We start from the raw sequence: 16,938 nt of genomic DNA on the forward strand, positions 1-16,938 counted from the left end.
TCTTAGCCTCTTCCTCAGAGGGGTCCCTCACTCATTTGCTTGAGGAGGTGGGGAGCAGAATGTTGGGGATCCACCTGCCTTAGCTAAGCCTCTGCTTTTCCCCAGGGTGGGGCAGGAACCTAGATTTAGTTTTTGAATAGAAAGGGAACTTGAAGGTCATCTTTTCATTTGACATATGAGGAAACTGAGGTCAAAGGCCTACTGAGATGAAGTTTTTCTCTCAAGATCACATGGGAATAATCAGAAACTGCTTAATTTGTTTTTTTCCTGGAGGGGTGTGTGTGTGAGAGAATAGGAATAGGGAAGAAACGGGAGTCAGGATGTAATTGACTCAAGGGTCTAATGGGGGAGACACTGTCCCCATCCCAGAGGAGGATTTAGTGGAATGGGGGGGGGGAAGCCAGAGACCACTTTTGGACCCACCCCTTCTCAAACTAAGTAGGTTATGTTGCTGATGAGTAATGGGGGAGAGTAATGCTGGGCTAGGGTTCCGAGCAGGGAAGACTTTTCTGGGGGAGCTGAGCAGTGACCGAGGCTGGAAAACGGGGTACTTCACAAAATGGGCCTTCGGGGTCTCCCTGGCTGACTTCCGAGGCAGCAACCTAACAGCGCGGAGGGTTTCTCTCTGCGGTCCGGCTCGATGTGGTGAAGGGAAAGGTCAGTCGTCAGCAAAGGGAGGACTGGACCAGTCGGCGCCCTCTATCCCATTACCCAGGGAGGCCTTTGCCAGGGGAGGATTCAGCCTTCTCTTTCTCTGCCCCCCTCCCCCACCTCCCCCACGAGAATTCCCTCCGCGGTGGAGAGCAAGGAAAAGAAAACCGAAGGTCCAGTGAGACCAAAAGCAACAACTGGCGTGCGCGGTGTCCCGCCACCCTGCCGCTGCACGGGGAGGGGACAGGGAACAGAGCGGCTCGCGTCACCCCCCACCCCCGGCCTCAACACCCCTCCCTCCGCACTCCTCCACCCCCAGCTAAGAACCGGGCTCCTGGCGCAGTCACAGCTGAAGGGAGGGAGAGCGAAAGGCATCCAGCCGGGGCGGAGCCTGCAGTCCCCACTCGGGTCTCAGCCAGCCCCCTCCGAGCCGAGAGCCCCCCAGACCCCGCCCCTCTCTCTGGCAGCTTGGCCGCCAGTAGAGGGAGCGGCAACGCTGGGCCCGCAGAGGAGGAGGAGGAGGAGGAGGACGAGGAGGAGGAGGAGGAGGAGGAAGAAGAGCGGGGAGCTAGGTGGACCGAAGGTGGCTCCCTGCCCAGCCCGGCCCGCAGCGGCGGCGGCATCTGCCCCCGCCCTGGACAGCCCCCCGAGCTCAGGACTGCCAGTGAGCCCTGGGCAGGGGCGGGGGAGGTACCCACACCCCGCCTCCTCTGCGCTGGGGGAGGGGACCGTGAGGTGCCACGGGCAGCCGCCGTGGCGGCGGCGGCGTGGGGCCCGAGAGCTCGCTCACGCGTGGGGCCCCGGCCCGGGAGGGGCGGTGTGAGGGGGCGTGGTCTCCAAGGGGCGGGGCCTCTGGTAGCTCGAGCCCCGCCCGCCCCCTCCCCTCCCCTCCCTCTCCTCCCTCCGCGTCCCCTCCCTCCGCGGCCCCGCCCGCGTGCAACAGTTTCCCCAAAGTTGCGGCCCCGGCGGCGGCGACAGTGGCAGCGGTGGCGGCGGCCGGGGCTGGGCTGGGCTCGTGGGCAGCGGGCGGCGCGCGGCCGGGGGGCGGGGGAGGGCGGGACCCGCGGCCCGGCTCGTGGCCCCGAGTCGTTGGGGAGAGCCGGAGAGGAGCGGAGCCGAGGGGCCGAGGAGGAGGAGGAAGGGGAGGAGGAGCAGCAGCAGCAGCAACAGCAGCAGCAGCAGCAGCAGTAGCAGCAGTAGCAGCAGCAGAGCGGAGCCGAGCCTGAGGATGGAGCAGCCGGCGGCGGCCCGGCGCTGAGGCGCGGCACAAGCATGGGCACCCGGCAGACCAAGGGCAGCCTGGACGAGAGCTCCGGCGCGCCCTCCAACGCCGCCCCGGCCCAGACCTCGGCCCCGGGCACGGCCACGGCCATCCCCCGCCGCCGAAGCTCGGTCCGCGAGCGAAGCGAGTTGTGGGCGGCGCTGCTGCTGCGCTCCGGGTCCAAGGCGGGCCGCTCTGTGTCCGGGTCTACCGGGTCTGGGGTGGGCCTGGCCCCCTACCACCGCCGGGTGACCATGATCCAGGAACTGCTGGCGCTGGTGCGCCAGGGCCGCCAGGAAGAGGCCGGCGAGGTGCTCCGTCGTCTGCGCCAGGTGAGAGTCCGCGGGGGGTCGGGGGACAGCGAGGAGGGGGGCCAGGCGGGAGCCTCACGGATCGGGGAGACTTGGGGGGGGGCTCAAGGAGGGGAACGCACGGGCCGGGGGAGACAGGAGGGGACTCCGAAGAAGGGGCCAGGAGGGAGATGCACGGTGGGGAGGCCTGGGGAGCGCACGGGGCCGAAGGGACATGGGGGAACCCCGAGAAGAGAACCGGGCGGGGGGCGCCTAAGGATGCCGCTAGAGGCTGGTCAGGGTCACAGGCAAGCCGTTCAGCGAGCTGAGATGCGGCCGGGGATGTTCATATCGTCCCCTGCTAGGGCAGCCGGGGGGAGGGGAGGCGGGATCCCCGCAGACTCCGCTTTCCCCCTCTTCCGCTGGCCTGGCTGCCCTCCGAGGCAGGCTCGGAGACGGCTGCGCCCTCTCCAGGGGGATGCCCAGGCTTGCTCTGTGGTTTTTGGCGCTTCTCACCAAGGGGCGCCGGACTTGGGGGAGGGGGAGCGGGGATCCCAGATGGTTCAGCCGGGGATCTGTTCTCTCCTGTACCAGGGCACTGGATGTATTAAGGAGGGAAGGCAGATAAGGGACGAGAAGCTAGGGCAGGCAGGGAGGGGGAGGATTTGGAGGGAGGAAGGCTGGGGAGTTTACCGTCTTCACATTTACCCACCCAGATCCCTAAGGGCTTCTCCTGGGCCCAGGGAAGGGAACCTGGTCAGGGGATGGACACCAAGGAAGCTGGGCCGGGGAAGCTTCATCATTGGTGCAGCCCGGCCCCTTCTGGGCTCCATTTTCTCTCTGCCTCTCCTCTAGTTTCAGCGTTGCCCGCAGAGACATGGGGGGGGGGGGCTCCTGCGCCTGAGGGAATCCCAGCTCGGTGCTCCCGCCCGCACACCTGTACCCACTTATACACATGTTGGAAGCAGCCAGCATTGGAGGCTGGAAGCTGGGAGAGAGCTGGACTTCACTGCCCCCTAGGCTATACTAGAGACAGGGAGGAGGACAGGATGCTGTTGAGAAAGAAATGGAATGGATGGAATTGTGGAACACCCTCCAAGTGTGTGAGGCTCTGAGGCTGCCCTTTGATCTCTCTCTCTCTCTCTCTCTCTCTCTCTCTCTCTCTCTCTCTCTCTCTCTCTCTCTGTCTCTCCCTGTCTCTCTCTCCTCTCTTTTCTCTGTCTCTCTTTCTCTCTCTGTCTCTGTCTGTCTCTCTTTCATACACACAAACACACACACACACACATCCTCCTACTTTAAAGGACAAAACCTGCACAAAATCACCTTCTCTACTTCTGGCCCCCTAGCTTGCTTGTAGCCCTCAAAAAGTGTGATCCACATTCACCCAGAGCATGTAGCACTTCCTGGGAGTCAGGAAATCGGGTCTGGCCCCGGCCCTGCTGGGTGGTCTCCCTCCAATCCACGCCCCTCTGTGGGCTTCCACATCTAGAAGGAGACTTTGGATGAGGTGATCCCATTTTCTTCCCAGTGCTAACGTTCTGTGGCTCCAGCCAGCAAGGGAGAACAGCAAGTTCTGTTCACAGGCAGGTTTCCTGACAGGAAAAAAAAAAAAAAAATCAGTGGAGCCCGGAGCTCAGCCCCATGGTCGTGCTCAGGAGCAAAGTCTCTGTCTGTACTTCTCTGCCGTTGCTGTTTTTTATGGCCAGAAAGCTTTGAGCTCTCACTTGCTGCCTTTTGGTCCCAAAGCCCCAACCAATGCCTGCGGGAGAAATCCAGGCTGCTGCTTTTGATGATGCGCTGTCTGGTCCACACTGATGTGATTTGTCTGCTGTTCCCCGGCTTCCTCCGGGAGGTGGAGGTGCTAACAGGGTTAGCTTTGCATGCCAGGCGGGAGCAGGCAGATCTTCCCGACCCAACAGTGGCAGGCAAAGCCCTCTTCTTCCTCCTCCTCCTCCTCTCCTCCTGCCCCTGATTGTGCCATCCTGGCTCCAGGAATAATCCCACTTCTTAGGAGAATGAATCCCTTCTCTTCTCTGAGTCTCGGTTTCTTCCTCTGTAAAATCAGGTGTTAGGGATTCTTAACTTGGGATCCACGTAAATTTCATGGAGGCTGTGAACTTGGATGGGAAAAAATGGCATCTCGCTTCGCAGTGACTTCGGCTGAAATTTAACGTTTTTTTCATTTATTTAAAACTGTTATTCTAAGAAAGTTCATAGGCTTTGACAGATTGTCCATGGGGTTTCCCAGAGGTCCATGGGCTGCACGCACAGTCTTGTCAGGCTGCCCGAGGAGTCCCTGGAGGGCCCGTGGGTTTCCTCAGGCCATTAGGGGTCCCCAAGGGTCTCTGGGCTTTCTCAGGCAAGGGGTCCACAGGCTTGTCGGACTGTCCATGGGATCCCTGGGGGAATCCCTGGGCTTCATCGACAGGCTTGTCGGGGTGCCTGAGGGTCTTACTCGGGCCATGAGGGGTCTCCAGGGGTTTATGGACTTTCTCAGGTCACCCCCAGAGTTCATGGGCTTCATCAAACTGTGAGGAGGCCCCCAGAGGGTTCATGGTTTCCTCAGCTGCCAAAGAGGGGAAGATCCATGACAAAAGAATGAACCTGATCTTACAGACAGAATTAAGCAGAGCTGGGGGGTGGGGCAAGGGAGGTAAAGAACGCCTTGCCAAAGGTTTTTCAGACTTCTTCCAGCTCTGTTTTTTTATACTTATGTGAGGTTGTAAATATGCTCCTCATGATGTTCATCATCCCTTGAGAAGCTCCTGCCATCCTAATAGCATTATGCAAAAAAGAGCTAAAGATCAGGAGTCAGGAGATCTGGGTTCAAGTCTCCATTCCAGTACTCATGAGCCTAGTGACTTTGGACAAGTCCTTTTACCCAAATTTCAGTTTCTTCCTCTATTTTAGGTCAGAAAGTCAGATGAAGGTGGTCTCTGTGGCCCCCTAGTCTCTGATGCTCCCTGACTCCAGTTTTCTAACATTTGCTCTTTATATCAGGATCCATACATGCTCTCTGAAGATGTATTAGAAATCCTCTACCACTGGCACCTTTGAATGGCAGGAGTGCCAGATGGCAAATTTGGGAAGTCTGGGTTTGAATCCTATCCCTACCATGAGCTTGCTGTGTGACCTTGGGCAAATGGTTTCCCCCGGGAGGGGGGAGGGGCACAATGAAAAGGCTGGTGCCGGAACTGTGAGTCTCCTTTTGTGGATTCAAGCCGTGGTCCCTTTGGCCAATAGTCTGGGTCTAAAGTTTGTTATCCACAGGTCCCCCTCACCCTTCTGGGTCCTAGAGAATCTCTATGATCTTCCCAAGGCCAAAGCCTTCAGAACTGACTCTATTTGACCTTTTTAAGTCAACTCCCAGGAATCAGAGATCAGTAGCCCTGAAAGAAAAGAAAAGAAAGAAAGAGTGAAAAGGGGAATATGGGAAAGAAAGGGAAGAAGGGTGGAAGGAAGGGAGAGAGAAGGGAACAGAGAAAGGAAGGAAAGAAGGAGGGAAGGAAGGAAGGAAAGAGAAGGAAGAAGGAAATAAAGAAAAATGAGGAAGAAAGGAAGAAGAGAGGAAGGAAGGAAGGAAGAAGAGAAGGAGGGAAGAAATAAAGAAAAAATAAGGAAGAAGAGGGAGAGAGGGAAAGAAGGAAAGAAGAAAGAGGGAAGAAAGGAAGGAAGGGGAGAAAAGGGAGAAAATAAAGAAAAATAGGGAGAGAAGGAAGGAGGGAAGAAATGAAGGAAGAAGAGAAGGAGGGAAGAAATAAAGAAAAAATAAGGAAGAAGAGGGAGAGAGGGTAAGAAGGAAGGAAGAAGAGGGAAGAAAGGAAAGAAGGGGAGAAAAGGGAGAAAATAAAGAAAAAATAAGGAAGGAGAGGGAGAGAGGGAAAGAAGGAAGGAAGGAGGGAAGGAAGAAAAAAAAGGAGAGAGGGAGGGAAAGGAGAAAGAGACAGATAGAGAACTAAATAACATACTGTCTGTCACTCTGAGCAACATCCCACACCCATAGAACCCCCCCCCCCCTGCAAAGAAGGGAAGGAGGCATATTTCTTCATCTTTTTTTCGGGGCTTATCCTGGTCATTATAATGCTACAGTTGTAGTTCAGTTCCAGGATAGCATTTGTAGGTCTGTGTGCCGAGGACAGGCAGCGGTGTCTGTTTCTGGTTGGTCTCCTTGGAGAGCCTTCAGAGTTCTTGGAGGCAGAGCCGGCCTCCGAGGCCGGGGAATGGCCCAGATGCCCCGACAAGGACCTCTCCCAGCCCGGGACTGGTGGCCGCTGAGCTGGCTGGCGTTCCTGAGCTCGAGTTTCTGTGTAGCTCGGCTGGGTGAGCCAGGTGGGTGTGTCTCGCTAAACTATGAGCTACAATGGTTAGAGGGAGGCAGGAATGCAAGAAGACGAGCGGCTGGGAGCCAGGAGTCCTGGGTTCTGCTCTCAGCCCTGACCCTTCCCTCCCCGTGGGACCGTGAAGTGAAGTCATCAGGACAGCTTGGGGCCTCGGTTTTTCCACCCACTCCACGCTGGCTCAGGGTGGTTCCAGTTGCTCTGGGCCCAGAGGAGTGAGAAATCACTCACGTGTGTTAACAGTCAAACCGAAAGAGGTCAGTACCTGACACTGGGGGATAGCGGGCCGAGCTAGACTTTTTTTTAATGTTCTTTAGGATCGTAGCTAGAAGGGACCTTGGAGGTCATCGAGTCCAACACTTTCTTTTTACAGATGAAGCACAGGGAAATTAAATGAATTCCCAGAGGTCACGTGGGCAGCAAACAGGGGGAAGGAAGAAGGGAAGGCACATTTATAGAGCATCTACTGAGTGGGTTAAGTGCTTTTATTATTTCTTTCTATCCTCACAACAACCTTATGAAGTAGAGGCTGTTATTACCCCCATTTTACAGTTAAGGAAACTGAGGCAGGCAGAAGCCAAGTTAGTAAGAAATCACTAAGTGTCGAGGCTGGATTTGAACTTGTTGCAGGCCCAACACTTAGAAGAGTTAGCATTCAAACCTCAGACTTTGAGCAAAGCTGGAGACCAGCTTGGCTGACACCTGAAAGAGGCTGAGACCTTCAGAGTGAAAGCTTGCAAAGCATAGGGTAGTTATAAGTGCTCTGGTTCTGGATTCAAAGGATGTGGGTTCAAGTCTCCTTGAATGCTGCTACTTTAGAACCCAGCCTTCTTGGTCTCAGCTGTAAGACTGAGGGCCTGGACTAAATGAGGCTAAGGGAAATTTCAGCTCTGACACTGGTTCTGTTCCAGCCCACTGGCACGGCCGTGTCTGGTGTGTGTGTGTTTGTGTGGGTGTGTGTGTATTTGTGTGTTTGTGGCAGGAAAATCCTATGGCCAGCAAGATGCCAAAGGGCCTTCTGAATCCTCAAAGGAGGATCATGGGAACCACCTCCTCCTGCTGAAAGGGACCCTGGAACCCCTTCACATCTGTTCTCCTCACTCACTGGGCCCTAAGGTGTCCCCGGCTGTGGGCAGAACTTGGGAAATTTCCAAGGTCCTGGACCACCTTTGGAGGTGGCAGGGGAGGCTGGGATCATAGAGGGCGCTCTGCTAGACAGGAGCCACATGCCAGAGCTGAAATGAGACATATCTATGCCCTAGGAAATTATTCCACCTGTTTATTATCGTCCACCAAGGAGTTTTAGCAGGAGCCATTTATAACAATATTTGCTCCGACCTGACATTTACTGCAACTGGGCTTTCCTTGCTTTAAAGAATATGTGCATTTAATATCACTCTTGAATAACATTAAGAACTTGATCTCACTGAGTACCCCTTCCATGGGTTTTTGCCCTAAGCACCTCCCCATCTTGCCTACCCCTAATCCCACAATCCAGGTTGCCCATAAACATAAGCCACAAGCTAGACGGTTTTTGGTGGCAGGTTGTAACTGACGGAAGGCGCGTAGTGGGGGGGAATGGCCAAAAGGCTCCACACTTCTGTCGGGGAGGCCGGGATAATGGAGTCACGGGACGTAGATCTGTTAGAACAGCAGTCACGCTTCAGATTCAGTGAAATGGAGTAGAATCTCTGCCCTGTTACTTACTGAGTGTCAAACTTTCTCTGTGTCTCTCTTTCCTCCTCTGGGCCGGAGAGCTCTGGGTTTAGATGATCTTAAAGATCTCTTCTAGCTCTGAATCCTTTGGAGCCTGGAAATGGTGGAGGGGGTCTTGGGGAGGAGACATGTTTGGAGGGCTTCAGAGGAGCAAGAGAAATGGGAATGGTTCCTGGAAGGCTTCCTGGAGGAGGATGGAAAGATGGGCAAGGAGCAGAGAGGACGGAGTGGGGCGGGGAGGAGCCACCTCCTCCTCCCCCTTCCCTTGCCCTTGCCCTTCCTGAAGGAAGAAGGACCGTGTGTCAGAGGGAGAGGGAGGTGATCAGTCATGATGGGCCTGAGCAAGGGCAGGGCTGGTCGATGTTAGAGTGTTTGGTTCTGGAGGTCACATGAATTATGTGTGACCAGGTGTCCAGGTGTCCAGGGTGGGGAAGGACTGTGAGATGAGGCCATTTGAAGATGGGCCGAGGGAACTGGGAACATTTAGCTTGGAGATGAGAAGACTTGGGAGCTCTCTGGGATGTGGGAAAGGGACTGGATTTGTTCTGTTTGGCCTCAGGGGAGGGAGCAGGAACACTGAGGGGAGGTCACATTCTGCATGGCTTTCTGGGAATAAATCACACCAGCTCGCGTTTTGTAACCATTTAAGAATTGCAAAGGTTTTATAACCCAAACCAGGATGTTTCTCATTTGCTAAAGCCTTGGAGCTGAGACTCAGCTGCAGGCAGCGTCAGGAAGTGTCAGAGCACTGGCCTAGCAGTCAGGCTGAGAAATTGGTTCCCATCTCACCTCAGGGTAGATAGAGCAGTGGTCCTGGAGTCAGGAAGACCTGAGTTCAAATTCAGCCTGAGACACAACACTGCTTAGCTGTGTGATCCTGGGCGAGTCACCCAAACTCCCTCACCAAAGGAAAAAAAAATCTCACTTCACACAGACACTGTCTGAGCACTGGGCAAGTCACTTCCATTTTCTTATCAGAAAAAAGAGGAAATTGGCCTCCTTTCCTGTTTGAAACCTATAACCCCCAGATGCTAAAGTCTTTTACAGAAGGCTGCCTCTTCTATATGGACACTTTTGTGTCCTCTATAGGTATGAGTCTCAGTCAGGACAGGAACCATGTTTTTGCTTTTCTTTGTATGCCCAGCGCTTAGTAGGTATGGTGGCTGTCACATAGTAGGTGCTTAATGAATGTTTTATTGACAGGAAGAGACCTTTCCTGTGAGGTTGTAAGCTCCTGCCCCTTTGTAGGCAGGTGTAAGTGCTTGGTGAGTCAATGAATTGGGTGCAAGTTGAAGTAGTGGAGTCATGGAGGGAGGGAGGAAAGCTTTTCGTGTTGAAATCTAAGTATTTCCCAACGTGTCCTGGAGAGCTGCGGGCCTACCCAGGGAATGGCAGCATGGGCTTTTGATACTCTCCCTCAGCAGGGCTATGGAGGACCACTGACAGGGCAGCACCCCGGGGGGCTGAGGAAGGACTCCCCGGGGGTGGGGATGGCCTAAAGAAGGCTCCACAGAGAGACTGAAGTGAGAGATTGGGGCTGGGAACAATCTGGGATGGGCCAAGTCAGAGGTGAGAGTCTGGGAACAAGGTAGCAGGAACACCGAGGCTTGCTGCCAGGCAGGAGGGAGGAGGTGGCAAAATCCCTTGGATCAGGAGGAGCCCACGGGAACACTCCTACTTGGCTTTCACAGAAATCAGACCCCAAAACGTTGGGGTTCTAGAGGTTGGAGGATGGACTGACTCTAAGGAGGGGGGGTGTTTTCTTACTGTGAATGGCCCCCAGAATTCCCTGGGGTGAGAGTAAAGTCCTCCCCAGAGCCATCCCTAGCTTAGGGAAGCCAGAGTCAGCGTGTTGGCAAGCATGTTACTCTTATGAACGTACTTAGGTTTGGGGCGGTAGGAATGGGGCTCTCTTCTGGTACAGAAAAGACTCATTTAAGTCCTTCATTTTTACAGAGGGGTAAACTGAGGCCCAAAATGACTCAGAGTATGTTGGTTTAGAAGATTTCAGGAAGTGGAGAGGCTGTAAACTTGGATAGGGGAAGGAAGGAAATAACATCTTTATTCAACAATAATTGGCTTCCTTTGCAATCCTATGTATTTTATTTTAAGCATTAACAACATTGGTTTGAGAAAGTTCATAGGTTTTCCCCTTTACCAAAGGAACCCTAGAACAAAACAAGATTAAGAATCTCTGTTCTAGATATTCTAATCCCAGGGTCCCAGATCTCATGCTGGGAGGGATGTCAGAGGCCATCTAGTTTAACCCCCTCATTTTACAGAAGGGTAAACTGAGTCCTGGTGATGCCCAAGGTCAACCAGGAGGAGACTCCAAGCCTCCCATTCCACTCTGGCTTTACGCTTTTAGATGAGACTCTCGTCCTCGTTCAAGTTCTCCCATATCCAAGCACAGCTTTCCCTGGGCTAGGGTGGGGAGGCCTGTGATTGGCAAACGTCCACCCCACTGGGCTTCTCTGTCATCTCATCGTCAGAACTCTGGATGATCCTAGAATGCTTAGAATTGGAAAGGTCTTCTCCCCGCCCCCATATTTTATTTATTAGTTTGTTCATTTGGATTTTATTATTGTTGTGAATTTAATTGTTAACAAACACAAATATACAAAAAGCAAAAGAAGGTTCTATGTGGGCCCAGGAACTTCTGTGATCTGCAGCATATTTGTCAAAAGTGTGTATTAAATTGAACGTAGTCAGTTGTTTGTGTCCCCTCAGAACTTTTGTCCTTTTATGTGTATTTTAAAAAGTATTTTATTGTTCTTTTTTTCTGTCTCTGCTGATTCCTCCTGACTTCCTGCCCTCACAAAGTCCCCATTTTACGAGAACATGAGTGAGGTTTTGGGAGAGTAAGGGGCTCGCCCAGGGTCCCTAATGGATGAGTGGAAGAAACTGAACTTGAAGTTGAGTGTTTCCCTCTTGACCCCAGGACCTCTTGGCTGAGATAAGGGACCTTGGGAGCAGAAGGGAGTTGGATTGGGGAGGGGGGGAGTGCGGTGGGACCTGAAGGTGACAGAAGGAGTTGGTAGAAGAGGCCTTCAAGGGGTCAGGGCTGTAAAGGCGTCCGTGACTTGTGTGGAGAGCACGTTCTCTAGGCCAGAAGTAGCTTGGAGTATCTGAGAGCAGAGGCCACTGAAGCCCCTCTTCCTTCAGGAGAGGCTGGTGCCCCCAGCAGAATCGGTGATGAGAGAAGCGATCAGGAGTCCGCTTCAAGGAGCTCTTTTAAGGAGCCCCCACCCATGCTGGGAACCCAGAGAGATTTGGACCTGGAGTCCTCCAAGCAGGCCTGGATTTAAATTCTCCTGAAGCTACTTGGCTGCTGTGGACTCTAAGCAACTGAGTTAACCTGTCTGTGCCTCCGTTTTCCCCTCTGTTCAATGGGGAATTGTAGTCAATAGTGTCTGGGGTCCTTCCCAGCTCTCCCTGTGTGCGATCAAACATCATTCTAATTGTGCTCAGTAAAAAACCCAATAATGATAATTGTACTCACTGTCCGTGTGACCTTGAGCAGCTGGTCGCTTTATGGCTCCCCTAGTCTTAGTTTATCAATAAAATGAGGGGGGTGGGACTAGACAATTTCTAGTCTCTTTCTACCTAGAAGCTAGAACCCTTTGCTTTCTCAGAAGCTTTGATGTCCTTTAAGAAGCGGCCTTTTGGAGGGTTTTTGGGGTGTAGAAGGTGTCTAGAGGGTGACTATGGACCTCATGTTACAGTTCGGAATCAGGATCTGGGTTCAAATCTCAGTTCTGTCTGTTGGACTTCTAAGCCTCAGTTCTAGAGCCTCCAGGCTCTTCCAGCTCAAAATCAATGCCCTCTGTCTACCTAGGTTCCCCAAACTGCCTGACTTGGGGGGCCCTTTGAAGGATGGATGACTGGGGATGACCACGGCCCGGATTGGGGTCCCCGTGAGCCAGGGCAGCTCAGTCAGGCCAAACCAAGCATCCCCGGCTCCAGATCTTTGTGGTGAACTCTGGGGGCAGGTGTGGCTTTGCATCATGGGAGTGCGCGCTGCTGCCGGCTCCCCAGCCTGGAACCTCAGGGTCGTTCACCCTCTCCTTCCGAGTCAGCCTCGGGACCTAGTCTTGCCAAACTGCCCCTTTCTCTCCGCTTCCATGAAGGCGGCCGGCCCCTGTGGCCTCTCCAAGGCCACTGCGATGGCGTCCTGGTCCCAGCTGCCTCCTCACTCAGCCCAGTGGGCACAGGGCCGCCGGAAGGTCTGAAGGCTGGGCCCGGCTGCGTCCCTCCCTGGTCCCCTTGCTCTGTCCTCTGGGGCCGGGCTCAGATCTTGGTTAGCCTTTCTCCACTTGTCCTTCCAATGGGACTTGGAGCCAGCTGCCAGGGCCTTCCCCCAAACAAAGCTCCATCATCCATCTTCATTCCCCTGCCCATTCTCCTTCTAGCCCTTCCCTAGCGCGCACATACTCACTCACACACACTCTCATACACATTCACATACTCACATACACACACACTCACACACTCATACACACTCATACTCTCACACTCACACATACACACTCACACTCACTTACTCTCATACACATTCACATACTCACATACACACACACTCACACACTCATACACACTCATACTCTCACACTCACACATACACTCTCACACACTCACACAAACTCACACACACTCTCACACTCACACACACACACTCACACTCACACTCTCATACACATTCACATACTCACATACACACACACTCACACACACTCATACTCTCACACTCACACATACACTCTCTCACACACACACACACACTCTCTCACACATTCACATACACACACACACACCAACACTCACACACACTCTCACACTCACACACACTGACATACATTCACATACTCACATACACACACACACACACTCATACTCTCACACTCACACACTCATACTCTCACACTCACACATATACTCTCTCACACACACACTCACACACACTCATACTCACACTCACACATATACTCTCACACACACAAACACACACACTCTCACACATTCACATACACACACACTAACACTCACACACACTCTCACACTCTCACACACACTCACACACACACACTCTCACACTCTCACACACTCATTCTCACACACACTCTCATACATATTCACATACTCATATACACACACACTCTCACACACACTCACACACACCCTCACACACACACACACACACCCTTGGAACTCACCCCTCCCTTCGCCATCTTTGTTTCTGAGCTCCTTTCCAATCCTAGCCGAGGTCTTTCCCGACCCCCAGCTGTCAGGTCTCCCTCCCACTAACTTCCCTTGGCCTATTTAGGCCGGACTTACCTTGATGCCCGCGGTCTCCCCTTACTGTCCGAGGGCCGGGCCAGCATTCTCAGCGCTCGGCGCCTCGTTCACGGCGAGCGCTTCCTAAATCCTTGCGGACAGATCGGATTCCGCAGCATTTTAAGTTTGGCAGAAAACCTTCCTTGGGGAAAAACCACAAACCCGGAAAAGAAGGCCGTGGTATCATGTCTCCCATTTCGCAGGTGATGGAACGGAGGGTTCCGCCCGGCTGTATGATATCCTGTTTCCCTGGACTTTTAAAGCAGGGGAGGGGCTCGCGTCCCAACGGCTCGGAGTTTTGTGCGGGGCTGTGCTCATTGATGTCGGTAGAGACAAACTCCGAGAGGGGAGTGAGTCTCCTTTGGTCACAAAGCAGGCTGCCGTCTGAGGCTGGATCCAAATCTGAGGCTCCTGGTAGGGACCCTAAACTGCAGTAGGAGGGATGCGGGTCAGACCACTTACAGCGCCATCAAATGCTACTAGGAGCTCCCTGGAGGGGAGTGTCATTCACTTTTTAGGGATCCTGCTGTGGAAATGCTGGGGGCTCTGAACCATCCTCCATCACCCCCCTCTCAGTCCCCTGAGCTGTGAACCTCTGAGTCCCTTTTGTTTTTATTCAGGAGCTCCATAGATAGAGCACCGGACTGGGTGTCAGGAAGTCTCAAGTTCAAACCCCACCTCAGACACTTGTGATCTATATGACCTGAGTCCAGTGACTTGAGACCTCAGTTTCTTCATCTGTGAAATGGGAATAAGCCAAGGTCAAATGAGATTAAAGCCATGTAGATGTGAATGATGAGATCTGTCCCTGGCTTCCTTTGCTCAGCTGAGAGCCGGGGCTGGGAGAGGAGCGAGTCCAGAATCCCCATCAGTGCCGGCCTGGCCGGCTGAGTGACCCCTGCGGTCTTTCCTTGCTGCCCCCTCCCCAATGTGGCGGCTCTGCTGAGCCCGTCTGGCTGGACCCAGTCCCCGGCCCCTCCCCCCCAGCCCTGCTCAGTTCTGTCTGCAAGGTCAGGTTCCCTCTCTTGCCATGGACAGCGAGCCTGTGGCTGCTGCGGGGGTGGAGAGCCGGAGCCAGAAGCTGGAGACAGGCAGGGGGGCTGCTGCTGCCCGCCTAGCTCTGCTTCCCTCCCCCCCGGGGAAAATCGGGGAGGGGGCTCGCCCCCCCCCCAGAGGCCCAGGGGAGGCCGGGCTCTCAGAGGGGGGAGGGGAGAGCTCAGAGAGAAAAAGCTCCAAGAGCTGGCATTTCTTCCTTGAGGTGCTGAGGAGGAAATCCCTTTTGTCTGCTTCTTGCACTGGAGGGGACTGGCAGGGCAGCCTGGGGGAGGGGGCGCGGGAAGGAGACTCCTTCCCACTGCCTGGGAGCAGGCAGGCTCTTGGGGAGGGGGTCTGGCATCCAGCCCCGGTGCCCGATGGCCGGTCGATGCTCTGTGATCCTGGCCAAGCCCAGCTCCTCTCTGTGCCTGAAAGGCAAGACTGGTCTCCATCACTCGGGGTCATGGGGGGAGCTCTCCAACTGCTGAGATGTGACTGAGTGCCAGGCAAAGGGCTGGCCCTGGGCCTCCAGGACCCCCCGGGCCAGCAGGGACCCTCAGGCTGGCAGGGCCCCCCAGGCTGGCAGGGACCCTCAGATCGGTAGGGCCCCCCCCAGGCCGGCAGGGACCCTCAGATCGGCAGGGCCCCCCCCAGGCCGGCAGGGACCCTCAGATCGGCAGGGCCCCCCCCAGGCCGGCAGGGACCCTCAGATCGGCAGGGACCCTCAGATCCGCAGGGCCCCCCCACTCTGGCAGGGACCCTCAGATCGGCAGGGCCCCCCAGGCCGGCAGGGACCCTCAGATCGGCAGGGCCCCCCAGGTCGGCAGGGCCCCCTGGCTGACAGGGCACCCGGGTGCCTTTATGTCCCTGAAGCTCCTTTTCTGCCTCCCCTGTTTCCTTGGATTCCCCTTTCCTAGGGCCACCGCCAGCTCCAGTGGGAAATCAGTAACTTTATGGGCAATAGTAAGAGCCTGCTCGTTAGGAGGCTCCCCTGCTTTGTATCTTCACCTGGCTTGGCTCCCCGGGCAAGCCGTAGAATTTCTCCGTGACACACTTTCCTCCTCTGCCAAACGAGGGATCCTGAACCCCTCCCTCCTGAAGCCGGGGTCTTTGGCTCCCCTGGGCTTCTCCAGCCTCGGCCCAAGCCCTGTCTCTGCCTTTACTACCCAAGTGATCTTGGGCTCTGGGGGGAGACGTCCGTCCCTTCCAGCTCAACCCTTCTGATTCTGCCCCCAACTCTTAGGGATGAGATTGGACCCCTATGTTTCCTAGGGAGGAAAGTAAGACCCTGAGAAGGGAAGGGACAGAGAAGATCACGGGAGCGGAGCGGGGGGGTTTGTACCCCAAGTAGGAGGCTGGAAGTGTGACTGTCAGCCAGTTAACAAGCATTCGTTAAGTGCCTACTGGGTGCTAGGAGTGTGGCTACAGAGAACAGAATGGAACAGTCCCCAGCCTTAAGGAGCTTCCGTTCTGTCTGGTGAGAGATGAAGGCTTAGTCGGGTTGCCTTGATGGGCCCAAAGCCACAGGACCGGGGAGGGGAACCACCTGGAGCCGGCCGTTCTGAGCGCCGCGTTTGAAGATGTCCATTAAATCAGCTGGAGAATTTCTGGGGACCAGGATGCTCCGAGTCTGTGCCCTGGGAGCCGTGTTGGCCAAAAGGCCGGGCTGAGGATGCTCGATCTGGAAAGAGCAGCGGGGGAAAGCGTGCTCCGCTTCGGAGGCTGCCCGGTGGGGGGCAGGTGGCCCCGCTGGGCCCGAGAGGATCGCCGGGAGCTACGGTGGCAAAGGGAAACTGAGGCTTGCTGTGGGAACTCTTCCTTCCCGCGAGAGAAGGAGGCGGCGCTTTCCCCCTGGACCTTTGACACAAAGGGGGCTCATCCGGGTCCGGATGGGGCTGACGGGTCCCCGAGGGCCGGGAGATCTCCTGCGGAATCCCTCTGTCCTCTCCCTCCCACCCCACCGGGGACCCCCGCGCAGTTACAAAGGTTCGACGCGGCGGCGGCGGCTTCCGGGGTCACATCAAGACTGGATGAGGACTCATGAGAAGGAGCCTAATGAGGATCAAGGCTCTTGAATCGGTGACGTTTGAATTGGATTTTAAAGGATGGTAGGGACCGAACAGGGGGGAGGCGCCTGAAGGGAGGCAGGAGAGCGTCGGGGGGCCAGGGGACCGAGAAGCAGAGGAGACTTAGAGCCTTTAGTCCGTTCATCTCCTCCAGCCGTGTGAAATGACCTGTGGCCTGCGAAAGGTCACACAGAGAGGAAGTGGTCAAGCCAAGGTTCGCGGAAAGATTGGGGCCTGGGGAGGTTTTT

At 55.1% G+C, this 16,938-nt stretch overlaps 1 protein-coding gene across 1 annotated transcript in view; it reads left to right on the forward strand.

Moving 5' to 3' along the window:
* The first annotated feature begins 1,793 nt into the window (after positions 1-1,793).
* The window catches only part of LRRC75A (leucine rich repeat containing 75A), a 118,964-nt gene continuing 103,819 nt past the window's right edge, over positions 1,794-16,938 (forward strand). Inside the window, exon 1 of the mRNA XM_051992045.1 lies at positions 1,794-2,244. Coding sequence (XP_051848005.1) covers positions 1,924-2,244 — 321 coding nt within the window. The 5' untranslated portion in view covers positions 1,794-1,923. The remainder of the gene's footprint in view (positions 2,245-16,938) is intronic.

This window comes from Antechinus flavipes, chromosome 4, assembly GCF_016432865.1.
Source record: "Antechinus flavipes isolate AdamAnt ecotype Samford, QLD, Australia chromosome 4, AdamAnt_v2, whole genome shotgun sequence".
Taxonomy (NCBI): domain Eukaryota; kingdom Metazoa; phylum Chordata; class Mammalia; order Dasyuromorphia; family Dasyuridae; genus Antechinus; species Antechinus flavipes.